The 23,531-nt window shown below is 43.8% G+C and overlaps 2 protein-coding genes across 4 annotated transcripts in view; both read right to left on the bottom strand.

Annotated features, from left to right (window-relative positions):
• Positions 1-12,652: 12,652 nt before the first annotated feature.
• C11H19orf12 (chromosome 11 C19orf12 homolog) lies at positions 12,653-23,390 on the bottom strand. 2 transcript variants are annotated; one of them, XM_051629674.1, is made up of 3 exons: positions 23,264-23,390; positions 16,114-16,290; positions 12,653-14,040 (listed from the first exon to the last, which is right to left on the bottom strand). In XM_051629674.1, the coding sequence occupies exons 2-3, from the start codon at positions 16,271-16,273 to the stop codon at positions 13,775-13,777; spliced, it is 426 nt and encodes a 141-aa protein (XP_051485634.1). In that variant the 5' UTR covers positions 16,274-16,290; positions 23,264-23,390; the 3' UTR covers positions 12,653-13,774. The 2 variants fall into 2 exon arrangements, with proteins under 2 accessions (XP_051485634.1, XP_051485633.1); XM_051629673.1 differs by lacking the exon at positions 23,264-23,390 and adding an exon at positions 23,083-23,246.
• The window catches only part of LOC127389300 (uncharacterized protein F13E9.13, mitochondrial-like), a 48,353-nt gene continuing 43,363 nt past the window's right edge, over positions 18,542-23,531 (bottom strand). For both annotated transcript variants that reach the window (XR_007890613.1, XM_051629668.1), the window contains 2 exons: positions 20,041-20,081; positions 18,542-18,710 (listed from right to left, as the gene is read on the bottom strand). Coding sequence is in view for 1 of the 2 variants with exons in the window: in XM_051629668.1 (XP_051485628.1) it covers positions 18,630-18,710; positions 20,041-20,081 (122 nt within the window). In the remaining variant the exon portion in view is untranslated. The remainder of the gene's footprint in view (positions 18,711-20,040; positions 20,082-23,531) is intronic.

The following is a 23,531-nucleotide window of genomic DNA, read 5'->3' as shown; positions in this document are numbered from 1 at the left end:
ATGCTCGCATCAGACCTGCTGAAACTGCTGGGGATTCTCCAGCAAAGAGACAGGAAGAAGAGTTAAGGGCCATGCAGTAAGGCGATCCTCTTCTACTCTCCAAAGCCAGTAGGAAGGTGAGGAAGAGGATGGCACTGCTGTAACAGCCAGTCACAAAAGCTGAAAGAAAGGTAATGGGGAGATTTGCTTTGTGGATAAAGTGAAAAAAAGAAGGATCAAAGAGGTTCAATGAAACACATGCGCCCCCATCCCAGGTGCAGCCAAGGCATGGCACCAACTCAGTAGTTCACAAGTATCAGAGGCAGCAGGGTGAAGCCAGCCACCTTCACAGCCAGATCATTGCTCCCAGTTGCTCAAACATTCAGTTTTTATCCAAGCAGGGTTTCTGGCTCTGCCACAGCCCATGGCCTCTTCCAGCTCCCTAATGCTGCAAGGCAGTTTCTCATGTTCCTCAGCCTGGGATTTTTGGTTAGCAGGAGGAACTGAGGAGCACAAATGGTCCCAACTATTGCTGAGTTTTAAAGCAATATTACGCCAACAAAAAATAAAGCCTTCTCTTCCTGATTCTTACTGTTTCAGGCCATGGATCTTTACAAAAGGTGTAGACAGGAAAAATGTTACACTGCTGTCACTTCCATGGTGGACACAGTATGGAAAAACAACCCCAAGAAACCCTTGCCCAAGACTGAAGCACTGGAGATGCTCTCCAGAGCACCTGGGGAGAAGCACTGAGCTCCAGGGAAGCACAGGCTGCACACCATGTTGTAAAGCACTGTAAAACACACAGCCAGGTCTGCTTTATGTTGCATGTCATGGGCAAGAGAAACCACATGCCACACACACGCATGGGAAGGAGCCCCTTCTACCTGTGCACTTGCTCATAAAACCTCCAAAGGGACACAGCAGCTAGTGCTGTGGTTCCGAGACAGCAGTGGGAGAGGATGAGGCAGGCAAGGAGGCAGTACCAAGTGCTGACCAACACCAAGCAACTCCCTTTGCAATTGGCATTTGACTTCATTTCCCATAATGCCCAGAAATGCAAATGAACCATAAGTAGGTTTTCCATAAACCTCTTATTGAGGGGTTCAGTGTTCAGAGTAAGTTACACAACTTCCCCAGTTTGCTATTGTAAGAAGGGCAGAGAAGGAGGAGGGGAGCTAGTCACAAGGTTTTGCTCTAACAGAGTATTCTGTGCAGTGCTCTCTCCTGCATGATGAAACCACCCAGGGGCAGAGCATCTGCTGCCCAGAGAGATCCTGCTGCCCCACCTGGCAAGTGACTGGTGTGCCCCTGTTTTAACTTTATCTAGCTTCTCCTTTTTTGTCCTAAAAACAATGTTTTGGTGAGAACCTTAAAAAAAAAGGATTTGAGAAGGGAAGAACAGTAACTCAAGGCCAGACAGGCCTCTTTGACAGCAGCAAGGGAAAAAAGTCATGTGGAACATGCAAGGCAAAACCTGACCCTTAGTGGTTTCACATACAAAGGATCTTCTAGAGACAGCAGAGGGAAAAGCGTGACACCAAAGCCGCAGGACGAGCCCCAAGCCCAGCAGGAGAGCTGTGCTCAGGGAAATGCCCCTTACAGTCACCCTCAAATGTCTTGAACAGCTCAGATACCATCGTGCAACCTGCCAAACCAAAGCCACAAACCAGAGCCACCAGCACCCATGTCACAACTGCCTGGTTTCTGTCAAAGTCTCTGACCTGATGAGTGTTTGCTTAGTAGCACATTTCAGCCAAACGAAATGGAGCCTCTAGCTCTTTCCAAAAAATGCCCTTGAGCACACTTGTTCACTGACCAGCCTCTAAGAGCCAGGCAGCCCAGCAAGGTCATGCTGTGCAAGGCTTGTTTAGTCCAAAGGCCTTTCACGCACTCCTGTAAGACTCGGCACTCCCTGTGCATTCCAGCCTTGCTCCCCAGCAGTACTGGAGCCAGGACACTGGTCTAGTCTCTGCTGCTTAGGCCAGCAAAGCAAGAAATCTTTGCAAGCATCTGCCCCACTCCCTCCCCGTCCCCCCCTCCCCCAGCAGGAGGGAGCCTCACACCACTTGCAGGGGTGTCTCCTCTGCCAGGAAAGGCTGTTTTTCACTGGCTTGGCAGAATCCAGCTGCTCTCCCTGACACACTCCTAACACAGCTGAAGTTACTGAATCACCGCCTTGAGCAGAGAACAGAGTGAGGCTGTGCATTTAACCCTGAAAAGGCCTCCACAGCAGAGCTTTCTGCTGCCATTCATGCAGGGGAGGTGCATTATCCCCCCAGACCTCAACAGAGACAGGCTGATGTCAGTCACACCTGTCCTGTGGCCTTGTCCTGAAGGGGGTATCAGGCTGCAGATGCATTTGTTCATTCTACTAGTACCACATCCAAGGCAGAAACAGCAGCCACAGGACAGCAGGCTGGGCAAGCCACCATATCTGTGCTGGGCCCCAACAGGCATTCAGAATGTCACATGCTGCAGCCACATGTTTGCAAGGAAACAGCCTTAAGGATGAGAGGTTCTACAAAATCCATGGGTAAAGAACTACAGTGTTAATCAGGAGAGAAGGACAAATGGAGACTGTCATGCTCTGCTGTTTCAAGACTTCAGCAATACCACTGGTGTCCCTATAATACAGCTATGAGAGGTATGCTACCTTCATAAACACAGGGTCTGTATGCAGCTGGTGTACCCCCAAGCAGGGGCAGCCCCTCGAAGCACGCCCCTGGGGTCCAAAGGCAGCCCTTTCTGGAGCAGCAGCACTGCAAGCACCCTGGCAGTCACTAAGAAAGCAACCCTCATGCCAGCTGACATTCTTTTCCTCTCCTCAGGGACATGCAATAGCCAAAGCCCAGCACATGGTAGTGTCACAGAAGGGATTCTAAAGGATATGTTGGCTGATTTAGACCTTACAAGTCAGAGACAGACGAGTAAAAACCAGGTTACTCCTTTACACAGCTTCCCCCCATTTCAGCACCCTCACCACTCAGGAGAATCATCTGGTCAATCCATGAAGCACTGGGGGAATCCCCAGGACTACAACTCCTCTGGGGAGATGAAGGAAGGACCCTATGCTGGATGCAGGCAGAGAAACTGGTTGTTCACTAAAGCACAAGCAACACAGGCCCCCAGACACAAGGTTTCACAGGCAGTTCCAGGAGCAGATGTGCTGTTCACAGCTGCTGGAGCACAGCAGGTTGAACCATCTCCAGTACAGCTCTGCCTCCCACCCAGCAGCACTTGAACTTTCTCCTCCCTGTCCATACCCCTCCACCAGAATCTGTCTGCTGTGTTTTGGAGGCTGGGTTTTCCTGGGGCTGGCTCACCCAGCTACACTGGTGGGATGCATGGAACACACTGGAGCTGCCTGAGTTGAACCAGCTGAACCAGCCCTACAGCAAGACAGGGGAAGAGAAGGAGCTTTTTTGTAGATAAACTTAGTTAGTTCTGTCAGAATACTTCCAACATGAAAAAAAAAAAAAAAAAAGAAAAAAAAAAGTGAAAAACTTTTCAATCAGCATATAACCCATGTAATCTCATTCTCTAAAACAGCTTTCACTTCTGCAAAACAAAGCAATAATAAAACGACCACTGTGCATGGGTGTGAATAAGGGAGCTTTCCTTATTTAAAAACACTATCTAGTGATTTGGATTCTGGTGGCATGGAGACATTTTCCACTTGGTGCAAGCAAAAAAGATATTTGGTTTAATTTTTAAGCTGATACTACTATTTATATTAGGTAACAGGTTGCAACTGACTGAGACAGGTTAGCATTTCCCACCCCTGCTTAATCGCTTGCTTGTACATGGGAAAGGGTTCAGGGAGGAAGGCTCCACTCCTGAGCGGGGTAAGAGGCACAAAGGCAAACAAGCAGGTCTTCCCATATCACAGGAAAACCCTTCTGTACAATACAAAGCAAGCCACACTCTTTGCAAAACACAATTGCTTTGGCAGCACATACATCCTATTTTACTTGCACTATGTGGGCACTACACTGTAGGGATTGTTTGCTGCATTTGTTCAGTCTTAATAAACCAAAGCCAGAGTTCATCTACCCCAAAATCATGAGGGACAACATGTAAAAGGCACCTACAGAATGGTACTTCCACTGGTCAGTCTCTTGTCAGCCTATGCTGAGAAACTTCTCAAGGCTGTGGTTTATTCTGGACCAGTGTGAACCAGGCCTTGCTGCCATCCGCCTGCCTAATCGTTTTCTGAACACATCTTTGTTCTGGCACCTAGAGCATCCTGTGCCAATTAGCTCCACAATTCACTGTTGTGCTGTGTGAACAAGCACTTCACCTCACATCTAGCAGCAGTTCAGTGGGTGCACCCTGCCTCCTGTGCCACAATATGGCTCCTGCTCTTCATCTCTGTGCCATTCACAACCATAATCAAAGCTCTCTCCATTAGTGCCTTTTCCAGGTTGAACAGATTTAAAGAGAGCCCATCTGTCTTTACACAGATGCCCTCCTATACCATGTTATCCTTCTCTGTATCCTTCCTAGCTCTACAATGCCCTTTTTGGCTTAAAAAGGACTAACCAGAGCAGATCAAGCAGATTGCACAGACTATTCAACATGTGGCCATGACCTGGATTCATTCAGTGACAACAATGTTTACTGCCTTCTGGGTTTCCCTGCCCTCTGTCCCAACCTTCTCATTGCCTTCTGACCTGCTGCTGAGCACCGAGCTTGTGTTGTCAGAAACTGGTCCACAGTGACCTCAAGCTCTTTCCTGAGAGAAAACAGGTCACTCAGCCTCCAGCCCTGTTAGCATATAATCAGGGTTATCTTTCTTCTGGGGGCGTTTACCAACACCTACCTTTCCACTGACCACTGGCTCAGGTCGATGCTGATGGCAGGCACTGCAGTGCTGCAGGCACGTGGCTTTGCTGCCACAAAAGGCTTTGAAACCTTGCTGTTAAAGTACAGCATCTGCTCTGTTCCTTGACATGCCAGCACCACACATGCATGCAGTGTGACCTTTTCCTTTGCAACCAGCACACATCTGTATGATTCTGTCAGTAGAGCAGCAGAAAAATGGGGGCTCTTCAGTTAAGCACAGCAGTGCCTGGGTTTAACTCAGCACAGCTAGGACTCGATCTGAGATGCTGCAAGCACTGGAGCCACTCTTAAATGCTTGGCATTGTTCTGCTTTGCATGAACGTTTGAAGTTCCCAAAGACCAAACTAAGGCTAACCAAAAGACATGGTGCAACTTTGAAACTGACTCAGTTGTTGAGGTCTAAGCAGCCAGTAGTTGGTTAACTGATTTCCTGATTGCTATCTTAAGGCACCATTCAATTTGGGTTTATTGCACAACAACACAGTACAGTTATATTATGCACAATAGAAATCCACACGTTTATCACAGGGCTGCATGGCAGCTTCACTAGTACCTGCCGAGCACTCTGAAGACGAAAAGCACTACAAGTACTCCTTGTTATCCTCATTGCTACTTAGTTTTGGCACAATGTGAAGACTAATCTTCACCCTATACTCATGAGGGGTGTGCTCCTGCCATTGTCAGCAGCCCCAGTCCCTCGAGGCTGGGATGGGGACATGAAAGACCAAAATTAGGATTAGACTCAGTGGCATCACAGACTCCTGCAGAGTTGAACTTCAGAGACAGCAGAAAGCCTCAAGTATGCAGGCAGCTGCCAGGCAATGGGAGGCTGCTTACTGTGGTTATGGAACAAATATTTTTATACACTGATTCCTGGAGAGAATGGCTGGGAAAAAGCAAGCAAGGCCCTTTTATGGAAACCAACAAAATCAGATCCAAGGGCCTGCCTTGCCAGCACCCTATTTAACAGTTGATTACGGACTTTGTTCCTGCATAAGCAATTAATAAGCTGCAGTTTGGTCAAAAGTCTGCTGCATGAACTTCAGCTCACAGACAGGCACAGAGCAGCTGATCCCTACTGATACTCCTGCAAGTCTTCCACTTTAACACAGTCTTTGCTAAACTGTTTTGCCTTGTCCTCTGCCTTCCTGAGTAGAGTGAAGCATTTCCTCCTGCACTCCATCTCTCTCAAGCCCAGCTGCTGCATCTTTTGTATCATTCACTGCTCTAAAGGGAGCAAGTTTTTAACATAAAATTTGGAAAATCTGGTTATGAAGGGCTTAAAATTAATTGGGAAGGGTAAGGTAGTTAAGTTAGATGACCCATCATTTTGGCCTGAAAGAGCAGAATTCTTAGAGCTGGAGAGGTCTGAGTAAATGCAGACAGCTGTAAAAACTGAGCTGCCCTGGCCTGCCTCTCTTTGTGCAGAAAGCTTCCATTGCTGTCAGACAGAACTGCCTGCCAGGGAGTGGGCAGAAAACTATCCATTGGCACAGTTAGCTGGGTGACAACAAGAAATCACATTGAAAATGCATGCAAATATAAGCAGAACATGCTTACCTGCAATTCTGCATCCAGGATAGGCTCTACCACTTGCTCAAGTGCTTCAGCAGAAGACACAGATTTCCTCCAGCTCTAAGGGAATGTCAAATGTCTGGGGAGGTGCAGCTAGGGCTACACACACTCCTGCCCTGGCTCCATCATCTCTCTCATCAGGAAGCCTCCTGCCAGTGGCTGATGATTCTCAGCTGGTGATTCTCTGATTATTCTCTGATTAATAATATCTCGACACATGGAGCTGCTCAGGGAGCTGCAGTGGGGTGAGGTAAAAATAAGCTCTTCAAAGCTTTTGTTTCTTTAGATCAGCTTTGACCCAAACTTACACAGATTATTCATCATATCTGAGTGACACAGGAATAACAAAGCCTCCATGCTGTCTTCAGATTATCTATACAAGGGAATATCTGAGAGTGCTCTACTCTAAAGCAGCATGCCAGAGCACAGGAAGGATTTAACTTCAACCTAATCTTCTCCTGGCCACTGAGGCTAAGCAGGAAATAAGGAATACAAAATATGTGCATCCTGTTAGACACTGCTGTGCAGGGTATAATTACTTAAGGCAAAGTACCAGAGTAAATTTTTCATTCCTCTGCATTAGAGAAAGGAGCTGCATTTCACAACCTAGCAGTTCCCTCTTCATCCCCATTGCTAGGAGCCTCTACTAACATTTATTACATTCCTTCTTCTTCCATCACCTGACTGCTAGATCAGGGACTGGTTAGCTGCATAATAATGTTACTACATTTTTGTAACACACCATTTCCTATGGATAGATTGCAAAATATTTAACAAAAATATAAAAACACATTCAGGAACAAAATGTGAAGTTACTCAAGGTCACCCAGCAAACAAGTAGAAAAGCTAGCAAAGGTGATACCTCTTCCAAGGGCCAGCAAAACAGGCTTTCCATCAGGCAAGCCACACTGCTGTATGTGCTGACAGCTTAAGTGTTGGCTTTGTTGGAAGATCAGCAGTGACACTAGTTGAAACCACACCACTTTGAGGGCAGTGCAAAGGTACAGATGCTCCAACACAGTGTCTTTCCTGAATGCTGAAAGCTGTAATGTTCATGTTTGCCTAAATCCTTCCTGCTGAACAGTCATCCAAATAAATGAATGCCTTCATTTTTGCAGACTTCAGAATAATTTTATATATTTACCTCTTAGGCTCTTCTGGAATTCATAAATCACACTTAATTAGAAGAATTAGCACACACTTCCTGCAATTACATGATGAATGTTTGATTTCTGGCTTACAGCCTGAAAAATACATAGATTTCTGTGATCTCTAGAAAGGTAAAGATGAAACCTCATGTTTTAATTAGTGGCTAATAGCTTTAGTTCACTGCAATGCAAAGGCCTTTGGTTTTTTAAAAGCTTTCCAACACAGCTGAAAGTCTGCAATTCAATTAGCTTGAGTTACACGTCAGCTGGTCAAGCATTGACAGCCTAAGCAGCTAGTGCTTTCTCCATAAAATCTTTTACTCTGGGGCAAAAATGCACTGCTTTTACATCCTCAGGTTGCACTGGTCCTACTAAATTGGTGGAGCTCAGTCAGTCCTACCACTGAGCTATGCAGTGTTAAACCATTGAGTCTGTCCTTATTTAACAAGTGAGCACAAGTGGAGCTGCTGTAACACTGTGAGGAAAAAATGGAAAATGTGAATTTCAACATGAATGTGCATAGTTTTTAACAGAAATATTGGTATAAATGCTGTATGACCAGTCATATGTCTATGGGAAAGGACCAGAACAACATTTCCATGAGAGGCTATAGCAGGGGATGCCGTTTCATCAAGCAGAGGAATGTATTGCTGCTGTCAAGCCCCAGAGGCCCCTCACTGGTGAGACCATGGCACAAACAGCTCCTGAACAGAAGTCTCCACACTGACAGAAGGACAGAGATGGAGGCTGCAGCAAATCACACATGGCCGTTCTTCTTCTGAGATGCCAATGGGCTAACAGCAAGGCTAACAGGAAGACAAGAGCAATAGGATATAAAAGATATCCTAAAGGATATAAAGGATTTGTTCAAAAACTTCGTTCATCATTGAAAATCAAGAAAAATCCAGATGAAGAGGTGAGCATTACTGGGAGCAGGTGGCTACAGCCACCCATGCCCCACACGTGGAAGCACATACAGCAGGAGCTATAAATGATGAACTGTGAGAGGGGAAAGCAGTTCTGCCAGGGCACAGCGGCCTATGGCCAGGCCCTGGTGGACAGCAGAACACACTGCACCACTGGAATCATCTCAAACAATATGGTGAGAAATAATCAAATAATAGTAACAGACTGCTGGTAGAATCATGCCCCACTGTTACCATCAGTCGGCAGTCGTGACCTCATGCAGCCCTCCATCACAAGCTGGGTGTCCTCATCACCACCTCACACAAAGTCAGCTGACTGGGGAAGCTGGGTGACTGACCCAAGTCACCCAGCAAACTATTGCTGCAGGAGATCAGTTGGCTTCCTTAAACAAAATGCCTTTAGTGAGCCAGCAAAACACCCCTCCAAGCCACCCTGCTCTTCAGAGCCAGCAGGCATGGGCAGGGAGCAGTAGCCTCCTGACAAACCACAGCCCCTGGCTTCCCCTGGCAAGCAAAGACCCTGCACAGACAGTAGCACAGCTCCCTCTCCTGCCAGCAGCCCACAGAGCCCTCCAGGAGAGACGGGGACTGTCTCGCTTAGGAGGGAACACTCCTCCCAGCAAAGCCCTCTGTAGACGTGGGTGTGCAGCCCTGAAAAGAGAGAAACTGTCCTTGGACAAACTGCCCATGTAATGCAATCCGTGTTACTTTTCATAGTGGAGTAAGAGGTGAGAGCTGATGTGACACAGACAATGCACAAGAGCTGAGCCAAGAGTTCTCAGACCCTCCTGTATGGGCTCATGTACTTTACTCTGCAGAACTTCAGCTCTGAGGTTCAAGGCAGCTCTCTGCCTGGCCACCTTTTGGGCAGATCACCCCTTCTGGCTAGATCCTTACTGCCAGCTGTAAATTCAGTTAATGGTATCTCAGGATTTTCTGCTTCAGTTCTTTGTGCACCCCAAAGCCAGTGGGTCAGGAACCCTCTTCTACAGCAGAAGGATCTCACAAAAACCCTATAAAACCTCTAGTTAGTGAGAACTACGGCAGCTAATCAGTCAGTGTCATAGCACCATGGTGTGCCACTGTGGTGCACCACTCCAGCATCCTGCTCCCTACCCTTAGTCCAAGGTCTCGGTTGCAGTTCTCATGCTCCCCCAGTGGGCTCAGCCTGGGAGCCTCCTCCTTGGAAACAGGACCTTTGGGAAGTCTGCACTGGGACAGTGACAAGCAAAAGACAGAATTTTCACTGCCAACACTCCTTGGTCCTGCAGGGTCCATGTGAGCAGGAGTTACACATGGGCCCATCATGTCAGGTGAGCATCAGTCCAAAGGCTGCATGGGTCAAGCTGCTATAGTGGCAGACTTCCAAGGTGATAAAACTGAATAAAGAAATGCTACCTCCTGAAAAACAAGCAATTATTCTTTACTGGCTTGCCAATACACCTGTGGTCAATCAGTCTTCGCAAACTGGCTGCTGCTTAGCTCACAAAATCCACTTGTCTTTCAGTAATCCTGAGGTTAAAACCACGCTCCTCTGCCTGATTGTGTATTTTCTCAGTGTAACTAAATGTGACATGCAGCTGCAGCCAGTATTTGTGCAGTCACAGCTCACATATGATGATCACCTGTCATGGTTTGAGCCAGGATGAAGCCACTTTTCCTTTTACTGGTTTTTTTTTTTTTTTCCTTCAGTAAGCCTTCTTTTAACTAGTAGCAAAGTGTCCCAGCTTGGGCTGGTAACAGCTGGAAGGTTTTTCTAACTGCTGGTCTCCAAGGTCACATCTTTGCTCTGCTGGCTCAGACACTATGGGGAGATCTATGACCCCCCCGTAGGAGGCTGAATTAGACAGACAGCAAAATTGGCCAGAGATATTCCATCCCATATATCTACCTACACTCAGAGATCACAGAAGACAACTTCCTTCCTGAGTCGAACGGTGACCACCGAAAAACAACTATGAATTCTAGTCCAGTCTAGCGAGGCTGATAATTTGTAAACTACTGCACATTCATTAAACCCAGGAATTTACCAGATAGCTAACAAAAATCTAATTTACCCTTCTTTTAAGGGAAAAAGCTGTGTTATCCATATACTGATGCCATCTCGATAAAATGAAGAAATAATCTGATTGCCACTAGATGGCACATCTCAATTACTGATCTATGTTTTATCTCAGGATTGCCTTTAAAAAATAAATACATATATTCCCTCTCTTTGCTAGCTTAACAGACTATAATCATGCTTACTTTCTATTTTTAAATCAGACAGATTAAAAAAAATTAACACATAGGGAGGAAAAAAATTTAACTAAAAATACACCATCTGCCAGTGAAAACTCTAACTTGATTTTGTCACATCTACAACAAAACCAACTTAATAACCAGAATCACAGATGGTTTATTTATATAAATCTGTACATCTCCCCATAGTGACTCTTTCAGCTGCCTCCCAAAACTGCTGGCACACTGGTACCTCGTCTCCTAGGCAATAGCTGTGCCTTACACTCAGCCCAGGTATTAAGCAGCTGGATTGGATTTCAGAAGATGCCATCCCCTGGCTGTGGCTGTTTCCAGCACCAACAAGGGATGCAGCAGTGGACAGCCATGTCTCTACCAAAGAGCAGCAATAGATGGATGTAAACACGTTCTCATGCACCTCAGATGATCAAATCTGCTGAAACTTTCTTCTAACTTGCCCAGATTCCTACAAAAAGCTACATACCAACCATCATGGTGACCTCCACGCGATAGCATAGGTCACACTCAGAGCAATAAAGGTGGAATTTGATCCTTCTGCAGCATTCAACAGTATGAACTGACAGAAAGCACTAAAATACAAACAACAAACCATTGTGGGGTGCCACGCTCATTTCTCTCTCAGTAGTTATGCATTGGGGTGTCCTCAATCAGAAGTGGTTATTTTGTAATTCTTGTATGTCCAAACTCACTTGAGATGAAGACTTGAGCTACTTTCTGTTCTTGTTCTATCACCAGCAGTGAAACGTGTTTCAGACTGAACTGCAAACCTATTGCTACAGCTCTGAAATCAGGTACCTGCCATCTTCCAAGAAGTTCCACAAGGATCAAACCTGTTAAATAACGACACAGAGAACAGAATTCAACTCACTACTTCCTGGTTCTACTTCACTCATCTTAAAACCAATGGAAGTTAAATTTATTATAATGTGCCTACCCTGTGGCACAGTCTTAAGCTTCTTGGGAGCTCAGGGGCAGCAGCGTTTAACATAAAGTAGATTGGCCCATGCAGAACTCTGAATTATTTGGACTAAACTTCTATTGGCAACCATGACACAAGTCCCCTTCATACAACAGTGAAGGCTGGAAGATTGTAATTAAAACCAGTTTAGAATTTCTATGTGTATAATAAAAAAATGTGAATGAATACCCTAATAAATAAGGGTAATGCAGAGGCCAGTAGGACTCACCTAGTTTAAGCTCCATTCACAGTTACGACACTGTTAAGAGTGATAAAAATCAATTCACTACCTACATTTGGGCTCCAATTTATGAATACCTGTAAAACAGGAGTCCTGATAGATGTCTGAAACCACTCTGAAATCTGCAAATGATCTCTTTAAATACTGGATACTGTTATAAACTAATTGAAACCAACATACTTCCTATGGCCTGCTTTACAATCAGATGTCAAGTTCTTTCATGTCTGGATTTAAAGAGCTGATCAGAAGATGGCAGGCTCCATCCCAGTGTATCATTCAATCATGTGCTGCTGTTAGCAGTGTGCTGTTTTGGAGACAGTGAATTCAATTTGTGAAATAACCAGAAAAATGCAAATAAAAGTAACTGCCTTAATAAAAATAGTATTTTTAAATGGATATACAGACTATGTAAAGCCTTAAAAAGCCAGCTGCAGTGTGTGTAATCTGTCCTTGAAACTGAACAAACACTGATTCCAGGCTTGGCATTATCAAACTATGACAGGGTAAGGGGTGCCCACTTACTGTTCACTTCCATCTGACTTTCCCGTCACTGAAAAAGTGTTTTCAACTCACAAGAAGAACTATCACTGCCTGGCACTCCAGGCAGGAATTCATTAATGGCAAATTGTACCTGCAGAAGTAAATTAATCAAATGTATACTATAGCAACTTCTGAGTTGAAAGCTTCATAATTTAACCCTCAACTTCTAGAAACCTCATCACACACAGAAATAAATATTTATTTTGGTGGAAAAACAAAATTATCAGAGCAGTTTCATTTGTTTTTACACAAAAAAGAAGGTACACCTGCACATTTTTCTACTTACAAACTTGTCTTCTTACAAGTGCCTTGAAACAAACAGTGAACAACTGACTGGGATACTTGGCAACACTGCATTTGATGCTTATAGTGTCAACTACAGCCAGCACGTCATCTCACACCACCAATGCCAGCTGCTGGCTGACCAGTACAAGACTGTCTTCTTCCTCAAATTTCAGTACTCAGTTCTTAAGGAGTTAGTTTACTTTATAATGAAATACAGGCTGCTTCTTCTGAAGATATTAATGAAAACAGAGGACTAGGTGTTCAGGTTCAGTCAAGAAATCAATACTGAAATGACAACCCTAATCCTACAGATCGTACAAAAATGGCAGATTCAGATCCCCATTTTTAATTTTTTTATAAAGGATATTCTTGCCATGCCTTCCCATTCTAAGACATCAGGAACTACTAAATGTGTAGTTTGTTTACCTGTTGCTTTAAATCTTGTTTAGGCATTGGCTTAACTTCTTACAGAAAGGCCTATATATCTCAAGAATTATCTCAAGAATTACAATAAAAATGCAACAAAGAATAAATTAAGGACTGAGATCTTTCATTTCACAGTAGAATTATGTAGCTTCTCATAACTTTCTTTTATGCAGGACTGTAACAGTAAGTAAAATTCTGCAAAGTGCCCTAGCTACTTTGGCACCTATATGTCATTCATTGAAGAAAATTAAAACACTTAGCCAAACAGGATTAAATCTCCCAAATAAAACACAATGGCTTTAAAAATTTTAGTAACACATTAGTGTAAGTGTAGCATAATTCCCTTCAGTGATTTTGAATTCAGTCCTAGTGCAGAATAATTCAAAATTACACAGCAAGTCAGTGTCAGGATAATGCAGTAATTTAATACTTTCCTTACAAAACAAACAAATAAAAACCCAACTCCTGAATAATACCTAGATCTTCCTAAATTCTTAACTAAAACTGATAACTAGTAATTGCTATGTTGAAGAATTACAACATTCAGAATAAAATTCTTTACACTGTAAAAAGCCTGCTCTGGGAAGGTTTATTCTCTGTACTGTATCTCTGCTCTTAGCTCTTTGGAGAGGTAATTCATCAGCACTGCTGTCAACTTCTGCTGGAGAGTAGCATTTCCCATTACAAGAGCAGTCAGCTGAGCAACATCAGTCCAGTCTAAGTTCCTGAGAATAACAATGGCTTCATCATAGAGTTTCTGCTGCTCAGCAGGAGGCAGTTCCAGTAAAATCTGAGGGACCGGCCTGAATTGTCCTCCAGTCATCCAGGCACCAAGCAATCCACCAAATGCTCCTCCTAGAAAAAAGAGAAATGTTACTCTTTACAAGTTAATGTTAAAACTGAAATTCTATCCACAGCCCTCATCAACAATGTTCCCACCTTTATTAGAAATCAATGCAGAGTTCTATATATCTACTTTAACTAGGCTTATACACGACGTTCAGAACACCAAGGATTTTTAAAGCTTTTTACATCCTCACCAGTCACTAAGGAACTCTTTACACAATCAAAGTTAATACCTTCAAGCTAGAAATCAAAACCAAAATAACACTCCTTAGGGCACTGGTATCTTTAGAATAAGTGCTACTACTAAATAAAACCATGCCCAAGGAAAACATATGACCAACAATTGCTTTATCAGTGCTCTTAACACATAATCTCTTACTAGAGATTCTCAGAACAATCCAAGCTCTTTGGTTCTGTAGAGCCACACACTGCAGACTCCTACTCCCATGAAGTCCACCCATCAGAAGGTGCTCAGAGACCAAACACACCAGCTTCCTTGGATTAAACACATTCATGCTTTCATCCACCAAGTGGTGGCTGCTGCTGAGAAACACAATTGTTCCCTTTCAAGGATTTACCAGTCAAACTTCCAAGACATTGCTTTTCATCAGGAATTCACACAACTGACACTGCTGCCCAGAGACAATGACATCCAGGTGGAAGGAGAACCCTGACAATGGAGGGGTGTCAGAACCGACTCTGCTTCTAAAATTCCCACACCAGAATCTGCCCCTAAAAAAACATTATGCACTCTCAGGGATGCAAGTTCTCCATTAGACAAAACTTCCTTAATTTGCACATTTTACTCAGTTGGCAATTTTTTCCCATGATACCAAAGAAATATTTGAAAGGCTACGATGGCTGAATTAATCTTCAAGCAACTTTTACAGGAACATCAATATCTGATTTAGGGGCTCTTAATGCAAAAGCCACTAGAAGTATTGATGTGCAAGTTCCGTCTATTGAGACAAGATTTGTTACATGATCACACTTTCTCTCCCCAAGCAACACATTCACAACCCATTCTTCACAGAGCACTCTTTAGAAAGCACGATATGCTGCAAGTTTCTCCAGTGACCATTGCAGATGAAAGGCAATTCATTCTCTAATTCTTGGTGTAAGGCAGCAACAAGCACAGTCCTTGCTATGCAGTCCCACACCTATCCAGGCTGTTTGTGTAAGTGGAAGTGCACTTGATTGAAAATGCCTCTGTAACTGTCTTAAAACCCACTAAAGACCCAGGGTCATTTACCTTGACAATTTTAAAAGTTAAATGAGGCATCTTTCAAACAAGACAACTCTCTTAATTCAAGAAATATGGATGAGAGACAACTCTTTTCTGTTTGACTATGACCTTCCTATAATTTTCCATACAAGAAAAAAACACAAAGTAACAGGGAATAACAAATTTCCAGAGGCAAAAAAGTTCACCAAGAAGTGGAGAGCAGGTACTTTTAAAATACAGAAATAGATACAACTTTTAATAAGACCATTAGGAAGATGATCCTTGCTAAGGCTGACTTAAGAATACTTACTCACCCTTGCTTTACACCCCTATTTCCTTTTTTCTGTGCCACCAGGCATCAACACCCCCTCCACTGCTACTTCTTGCGCTCCTTTGCCCCTGACCCTCTGCTCTCCTCTTCACTCCCCACCGCAGCAGTGGAGCAGAGCCCACACCAAGGAGCTCCAAGCCTGTTAGCTTGCTCTGTTTCATCCCACACCTCAGACACTGGTGCACCCCAGCAGATGGGAACCAGAGCTCTACACGCCAACTTGTTCCAAGGGTTTCAAAGGTGCCACCATCTCAGCCTCAGACCTCTGGATGGCTTTCCTTGATTGCCCCACAGCAATCAAGGTCAGCAAGGTCTCTATCAACCTAGAAGGAAACATTGACACATGCTTTCCTGATGCACAACTTGCTTCTAAAAATCCAACACATAAAACGGCATCTTGTGAAAACTCAGTTACGTGAAATTTCAGCACTGCACATCCCTTTCTTTCCACCCACACCTACTACACAGGCTTGTTTCTTCACTCAGACTTACCACACTTCTTGTTCCTAAAGTAGAACACACCTACCTACAGCGATGCCTGGTGGACCTCCCATCAGACCCCCAACAAAAGCTGTTGCACCCGCCAGCAATGCTCCTCGACCAGAGTGTTTGACAGCAGCTTTCATCCCCTTCTCCTCAGAGAGATGGCAGAACAGTTGCATCACACCATCAACATCGATGGGCATCTTGGCGAGCTAAGATCCTGGAAAAGATGTTTTAAGTTACCTTGTGATCACTGCAAGGGACTAAATCTTGCTGCTAAATGACTTTTAAGAACATACAAGAGTTCAGAAGTCTCTGAGAATAAAACATAGAGGCACACTCAAGACAGGAAACAAAAAAAATGGCCTTCTCTTTCATTTCTGGGAAAAAAACCCCATTCGCAAACAACTAAAGATCACTGAAAATTAAGTGAAACCACAGTGCAGATCAGAAAAAGAGCAAGCACCAGCTGAGACTTAAGAAAGTTTCTCTCGAGTTCTACAACACATTGCCTTTGCCTTGAGCAATTGCCACATGCATTCAGCATCACCCACAGCTCCAGAAAAAGACAAATCAGAACCTCACTCTTCTGCAACTAGCAGATTGTAACTGACAAATATAGCAGGTATTTTCTCTTTGTCCTAATTCTTGCCACAAATCAGTTGTTTTCACATATCAGTTATTCTCCCTGTATTGTTACACGCTTAAAACACTTTTCCACTGATTTCTGAAGGCAGGAGACTGCCTGTAGCAAGTGAGAAGAATCTGAGGAAGGGAAAAGTTTTCAGGAGTCAGAGGCAAGACCTGGGACGGGGAATAAATGGGGAGCTCTGGAGACAGGGTGTCAGAAGTACAGGGCTGTATGTGTAAGGTGAACCGGGAAGCATAACAGAAGCAAACACATGCCTCAGCAGGGTAGTGAGCAAAAGAGGCAGCACAAAAAGACAGTACAGCTCCTCTGCTTTAAAAAAACAAGAGATTCTACCTGAAGAAAAAAATTTTACCCCTTATTTTGCACCCAATGTTTGCTTGCTGTTAAGTCAGTCACTTGAGTCAAACCTTTTAGAAGTGCTTACTACGCTCCAGCTTTTCCAGGCACCCATCCTGCAATCTCAAGAGATATTTGCACAAATGCTGACCCCTCAAAAAATAACAATGAAACTCAAATGCAACTCTGCTTGAGTACAGTGTTACACAACGCCAAGCACTGAAAAATCCATCTTTGGCTTTCAGTTTGGCAAAGGAAGTGGATACTTCTGACTTTAGCAACTATTGTAACGATAGAACAGAGACACTAAAAATACGCACACCTCATGTTGCAAAAATAGGTTCTGTACTAATTAAAGACATGGGTTCAGACCAATGAGATCAGAGGAAAATCCATAAAGTGACATTAAGAAACTCCATCCCCACAGCAGAGCTGCCGGGATTGTTCAGGAAATAAGGTCCAAGAACTTAGCACTGAACAGTAAGAAAAAGCTTGCTCATTAAGTAAATACCTTCCATTCTGCACACCAACTGAGGAAAGGGCTTGCAGGGAAAGACAAAAAAGTATTTAACATGTTTAAAAATATAATCACATATACACAAAAGGGAGAGGTTAATTGTTGTACACGTAACGTTATTACTATCGAACCGGTGTTTGGTTTTCTGGTCTATAGAACACTTTTCACCTCAGTGCATGTGCAATACTTTCTCAGCCCAAGCCAACTCAGTGCAAAGTGGAACTGTATCACACACATTTTTGCAATAAAAATTAACATCTGTGAAGGCGAAACCTCTCTTTTCCACCAAGATGGCTGACTCCAAATCACCCGTGCCGCTGCAGTATCCATACACTGCTGACACTGAACCAGTCCCTGTTTTTTTGCAAAGGGACCACACAAGCTCCTTAACTGCAGAGGCACAGCAGGAAACCTATCACATAGTTGCATTTTGCTCACTACTTCAGTCATGCTCCTGCCAGTCTTAGAGAAACAAAGTTCATGTACCACTGTTGCTTTTGGGTTTTTGGTAGGCTTATGACACCGCAGTGTATCAGAACAACAGTGTGTGCTGGTTAGTGACGCTGAAGTGAAACATTTTGCTTCCAGAGTTATGCAATTCAATATAATTAAGGCTCAAAATAATAAACAAATAGGTGATCTATTCATCCTAGAGCAGTAAAGAAAAAAATGAACCCAGACCCAAAAGATACAACTGGTACAGCTCACACTGCTAAGCCTAGAACTGTTGGAAAATGAGAACATTAAGTATTTTTTACCTTCTTAACAAAAGATGAGCAGATTGCCACTCAGAGCAACATTCACAGCACTGAGAACCTTAAGTGCACCAGGATTCAGTTCCTCCCCTCAGTGAGATACAACTGATTCATGCTGGTCCTGTACCTCCTCAGCACAACCTTGGACTAACCCAACCACCTGAATGCTAATTTGCCTTCTCTTTGGGCTAATTCCAGTGAACACCTCACCTTCAGCATGAAGGCTCGGCCTAAGCAACATGCATCATGTTTCTGCAGTTCATAGAAGTTGGCTGTCCACAGAAAGCCACCTTCATTAATTACTCCATCCACCAGACCAGGAAGTTTCCTTGTGGTGACATGGCATCTCCAGCAGTGCAAAGGTGATCTCTAGGGTTTCTCTGAATAAATAAAAAACCTCTTTCACAACTAGATCAAAAGTTCAATTGGATTAAGAGTGAAAAAAAAAACCAGAACCATAATGAAAACAGGACTCACACTGCTATCTGGTGGTGTACACAGTGTGAACACACAAATTCATAACGTATTAGTCTTGAGGTAAAGCAGAAACATACTGCAACTCAAGCAATTGTAAATATTTTTCCATAGTAAATTCTTTTACTGTTTTACTCACCTACCCAATTTCCCCAAAGGGAATTTCCACTCACAAAGTAAGTATTTATTTGAGGTTTTTTTGCTTGATTAGAAGAAGGTCCTTGGCACAGCAGAGCCATTCCTGCTTAATTCCAAATGTGAGCATCACACTCAAAAAGTCTCAAAGCCATTAAAAGGAGCACTCATCTTCTCTCAACTACTACAAGTATTTTCTATGAGTATTTTCTAGAGAATTTCAATAAATACAGTAGCTGATGCATAGAACATACAAGTTTTGTCTTTTAAAAACCATAGATACTGAGCACTAGTGAGAGTCATTAAAACATAAACCACACACAGATCAAGTAATCACAGAGATTCCTACATTCAGTGCAAAGACAGATGAGTGGACCAATAATGCAGAGGCCTTTACAAAGTCACACTGTTGCAAATTTATTTGAAAATTTCAGGTTCTGATGAAGACTCAAGGTACTCCATCAGACAATTTTCACTGAGCATGTATTTTTTTTTTTAACCACACACAACAGGCCATGAAAGCAGGATATTTTAACAATACATTACCAAGTTGCAGCACAGACACTCCACAAAAAAATATAACCTGCTACTAGGACAAGGAGCCACAGGAAAAAAAAAATTAAACAAAATCTGCAGACAGACAGTTAACTTTAGGCTGAGGAAATCAAACAAAAGGCTTACAATGCTCTGCAGCTGCAAAGCTCTAATATTTCACAGACTGTCAAGGTCTGTAAGAAGCCAACTGCAAGAGTGTGGAGCATGAAGATACGATTTAATGATCAGAATCACTAGGCATATTTGAAAATGCCAGTGAACTACAAGGGAGCAAGAATCCTACCCCAGATTTTAAGGAGCTGTAAATTTAATGTGTCAGAGGTAGAACCAGATGACAGCCAGAAGTATTTATAAACTTTGATTGGGTAACTGACGAGTAAACAAAAGTGCAATATAATTCTAGTTTCAAATTATTTTCCACAGAATCCACCCAGACATTAAGAAACACTAGGCATGTAAAATACTGGGTCTGCACTAATGGAGGGATAAAAGTATCAGTGACATTCATGATATTGTGCCCAGCTTTCAGAAATGCTGAGTACTCACAGCTCCTACTGACTTCATATGGCATGAAGAATTATTCAGCACTGCAAGGAAAAAAAACAGCAAGAGTTAAGGAAACTGAAGTCACCAAGAAACCAAGCTTTCTTGTACAACAGGCCTTCCTTTTTTTTGTTGTTCTACTGCAATTCAGTGGCTGCGTTCCTCTTCTCTCTGTCCTCATCTGAGATGTTAGACACTGTACTTCTCTCTGACTAAGCTAGATTATGCTCTCCCTTCCCTCACCCAAAGGACTGGGGAGCAAAGTGAGCAATGATCCTGCTCCACCTATCCAAAGGAACATCATGTGTTTGTATCTCATTGTTCAACCTACAACCAGTAGGTTTTTACTAAAAATTACATTCTTCTCAGAAGTAGTTTATTACTTCTTAAGAAAAAAAATGTCACAGAAACAACTAAACCAACAAAACAATCACATTGTACCCAACTCACTGAAAGTTCTATTGACACAAACAACCATGATGTCAAAATCATTATGGATGTAATTCTTAATTAACTTAAACCCAAAAATATGTAACTGATGTAAATAATCTTTTGACTAGAAAATGGGATAGAAGAAACATGCAGACCTCAAACCAGGTACTAGGAACTTTAGTGGGACAACTGCCCAAGAAGCTTGGCCATACTGCATGAATCAGCTGAAAAGATGTCCTTTAGCTGAACTTGACTAATTATAATATGAAAACCACATCTCCAGAAGTTAAGATACTGGCCTCTGCTTGAAAACCCTCACCCACTCTGTGAGTGACTGACTTGAACACCAGGTAAACCAACCCCATTTTGGGACAACAACCAAAGAGGGTCCCCAGATTAATCAACGTTGTGAACCTCATTTCAGCTCCTTCCTGTTTAGCATCCCCCAACATTCCTGTAAATGGAAGAGCTGTTTTATCTTCTGGGCTCACTGTTACACTTGAAGAAAAATGAACACAACCTGAGATGTCCACATTCTAACCAGTATACCATATATATATACACCATATATTCTAACCTGGCCCACAGCTGAGCTGTCCTCACTGCTCCTTACAACCTTCTGTTGAGTTAATGGAGTAGACTCTCCAGTAAGCATTCCCAAAATATGAACGTACACAGAACAACAAGCACCTACAGGACAAATTCCAAAGCCACAAAGAGATGAAGACACATATCTAAATCCTCTTACCAGGAGCTAACTTCTATCTTGGTGGACATCACAAAGTGATGAGCAAGAACATGGGTTAAGAATCTCCATACAACTGCTAAGAAGCATACACATGATCTGTGTAGATCTTCAAACTGAAACTTCAAGATAACAGCAAATATTTATACAAGCAGAGATGTGCAGGAGACATTCCAGGATGATTTCTTCTCTCTCAACTGTACAGCAACAACTCTAGCTGTACTGCAACTTCTTATAATAAACATGCGATCAGCACTAGAGTAAAATCAAATGCAAAGCACTCAGGAACTCAGACTAAAGAACACAACTTCACAAACAACAGTGTACACAAGGATCAGACTTGACGATTAAACTGGCCAGAAGTTCATTAACTATTTCAATAATAGCTGGTGAATGGGCAAAAAATAAAGATATTAATTCCTATATATAAGGGAGGACCATCTCATTGCTGGCTCACACACATATGTTGGCTGGAGCAGCATTTGTGCTCCTAAATCCCTTTCTGAAAATCATACCTTTAGAGCCCAGCCTAGTGTTTAAAATGGTCTGTCTGATTTCAATTACTAGAATCAGCAGCCAGTAAAAGTTTGTTTAAATATTCCAGTTTTAACCCTGCTCTCCATTTGTAATTTTCAGTTATTTTAACAAGAATTCATTTCTACTTATTGGAGTAAAGATTAAACCCTGCCAATTGCCTTTCTTATCTCAGTATTTTGTACGTGTCTTTTCTCAACCAGGAGGATTCACAACATCTAAAAATATGGATTGTAGTAACATGTTACTGGACATACATTTATTCAGATGTTCAACTGAGTTTCAATTATATTAGGAGATGGTAAGAAACTCCTGTATTTGCTAGACAATCTGAATTCAACTGAAATGCACTTTAATATTGTTTTGTAAGAACTGTGACCTTAAAAGCACTGCTTACTTTTTTTTTTTTCTGTATTTATCAAAGCATGTACATCTATCAGAGCATTTAGTTAGTTTATTTTAAAAAGAGGCAACAAATTTACTCACTGTATGAACAAACCACTTTTAGGAACCTGGGAGCTGATGATGAGCTCTTAGATGCCTAAAAACGCAGGCAAATATTCAGTGGGAATTATCTCCTTCCACCAAGATTAAAGAAAATTATCCCACTTACCTAAACTGCTAAATTACAAAATTACCTAAGAGAGACTGGCCATGACTTCTTCAGCCCTCACATTTTTTTGAGATCCTAGCCAGCTTCTGCATTTTAAAAGCAGTAATTTAAAAAGAAAGTTACAGGCTGCTTGCATCAGCTATCTGATAATGAAACCAAAACTTCCAGACTTTCAGTTAAGAAAGAAAAGAGCCAACACTTGGAAAACACGAATAGCAGAGCCAGTTCCCTGCAGAGACAGGCGGCTCAGAACACTGAAATGTACCTTCAAAATCTGAACTAGGCCTGAACACTAAAGATGCTTTCCCTGACTCACTGTAAAAGCAGAAACTTCAGCTCATTACAATTAATCAACGTTCTGAATGTTTTAAAATTCATTAAAATCTTCACTGCTAAAACAGACTGAGCCTAAAGCACAACTATAAACCCTTTCAAACACCCGAAATTTAATGATACTTCAGATACGCTTCATTCTCCTACAAGCCAGTTTCAGGTTGACTATCGGTGAAACAATGACACAGCCGCAACGAAACTTGGGGGGAAATAAATGAATCAGAGCTAACGGAGAGCTCGGTTCCCTCTGAACGCTCTTCTCACCGCACCCAAACAACGCCCCGGGCGGGTCCCGGAGGCCCGTGCGGCGGGTCCGGCCGGGAGGGTGGGCCCGGCCCGGAGACCCCCGCGCTCCCCGCGGCCCTCCCGGAGCAGCCCCGGCACCCACCGAACCGCGCCGGCGGCCCCGCTCCCCGCAGCGCCCGGCTGCCGCAGCCGCCCTTTTCTGGAACCTTCCCGGCCGCCGAGAACGCAAACGCCGCTGACAGAAGGGCAGGAGCCCCCGGGGAGCGGAGGAGACAGCGGGGCCGGCACCGCGGCCCTTCCTTCCCTCCCTCCCGGCCGCCTACCTCAGCGCGCGGCGCGCCCAGCTCGCGGGAGGGCGGGACGCGGCGGCGGCACCGGGGGGAGGAGCGCGACGGCGGGGGGACCCCGCGCTGCCCGGCCCGCCCAGGGCGCCCCGCCGGCGCTGCTGCCGGCCCCGCCGAGCCCGCCCTCCTCTCCGCGCGGCGGCAGTGCCGGGCTGCAGCAGGCCCCGGGCTGCGGCAGTGCCGGGCTGCGGGGCAGGCCCCGGGCTGCGGGGCAGGCCCCGGGCGGCGCGGCAGGCCCCGGGCGGCG

Source organism: Apus apus, chromosome 11 (assembly GCF_020740795.1).
Source record: "Apus apus isolate bApuApu2 chromosome 11, bApuApu2.pri.cur, whole genome shotgun sequence".
NCBI classification, from domain to species: Eukaryota; Metazoa; Chordata; class Aves; order Apodiformes; family Apodidae; genus Apus; species Apus apus.
This window is presented reverse-complemented; position numbering and strand designations above follow the sequence as displayed.

Excerpts from the sequence above, each read along its gene's own strand:
- C11H19orf12 (XM_051629674.1), bottom strand. The coding sequence starts at position 16,273 with ATGCCCATCGATGTTGATGGTGTGATGCAACTGTTCTGCCATCTCTCT. Across the intron at positions 14,041-16,113 it reads TCCACCAGGCATCGCTGTAG|GAGGAGCATTTGGTGGATTG; the intron begins GTAGGTGTGTTC and ends TCTTTTTTCTAG.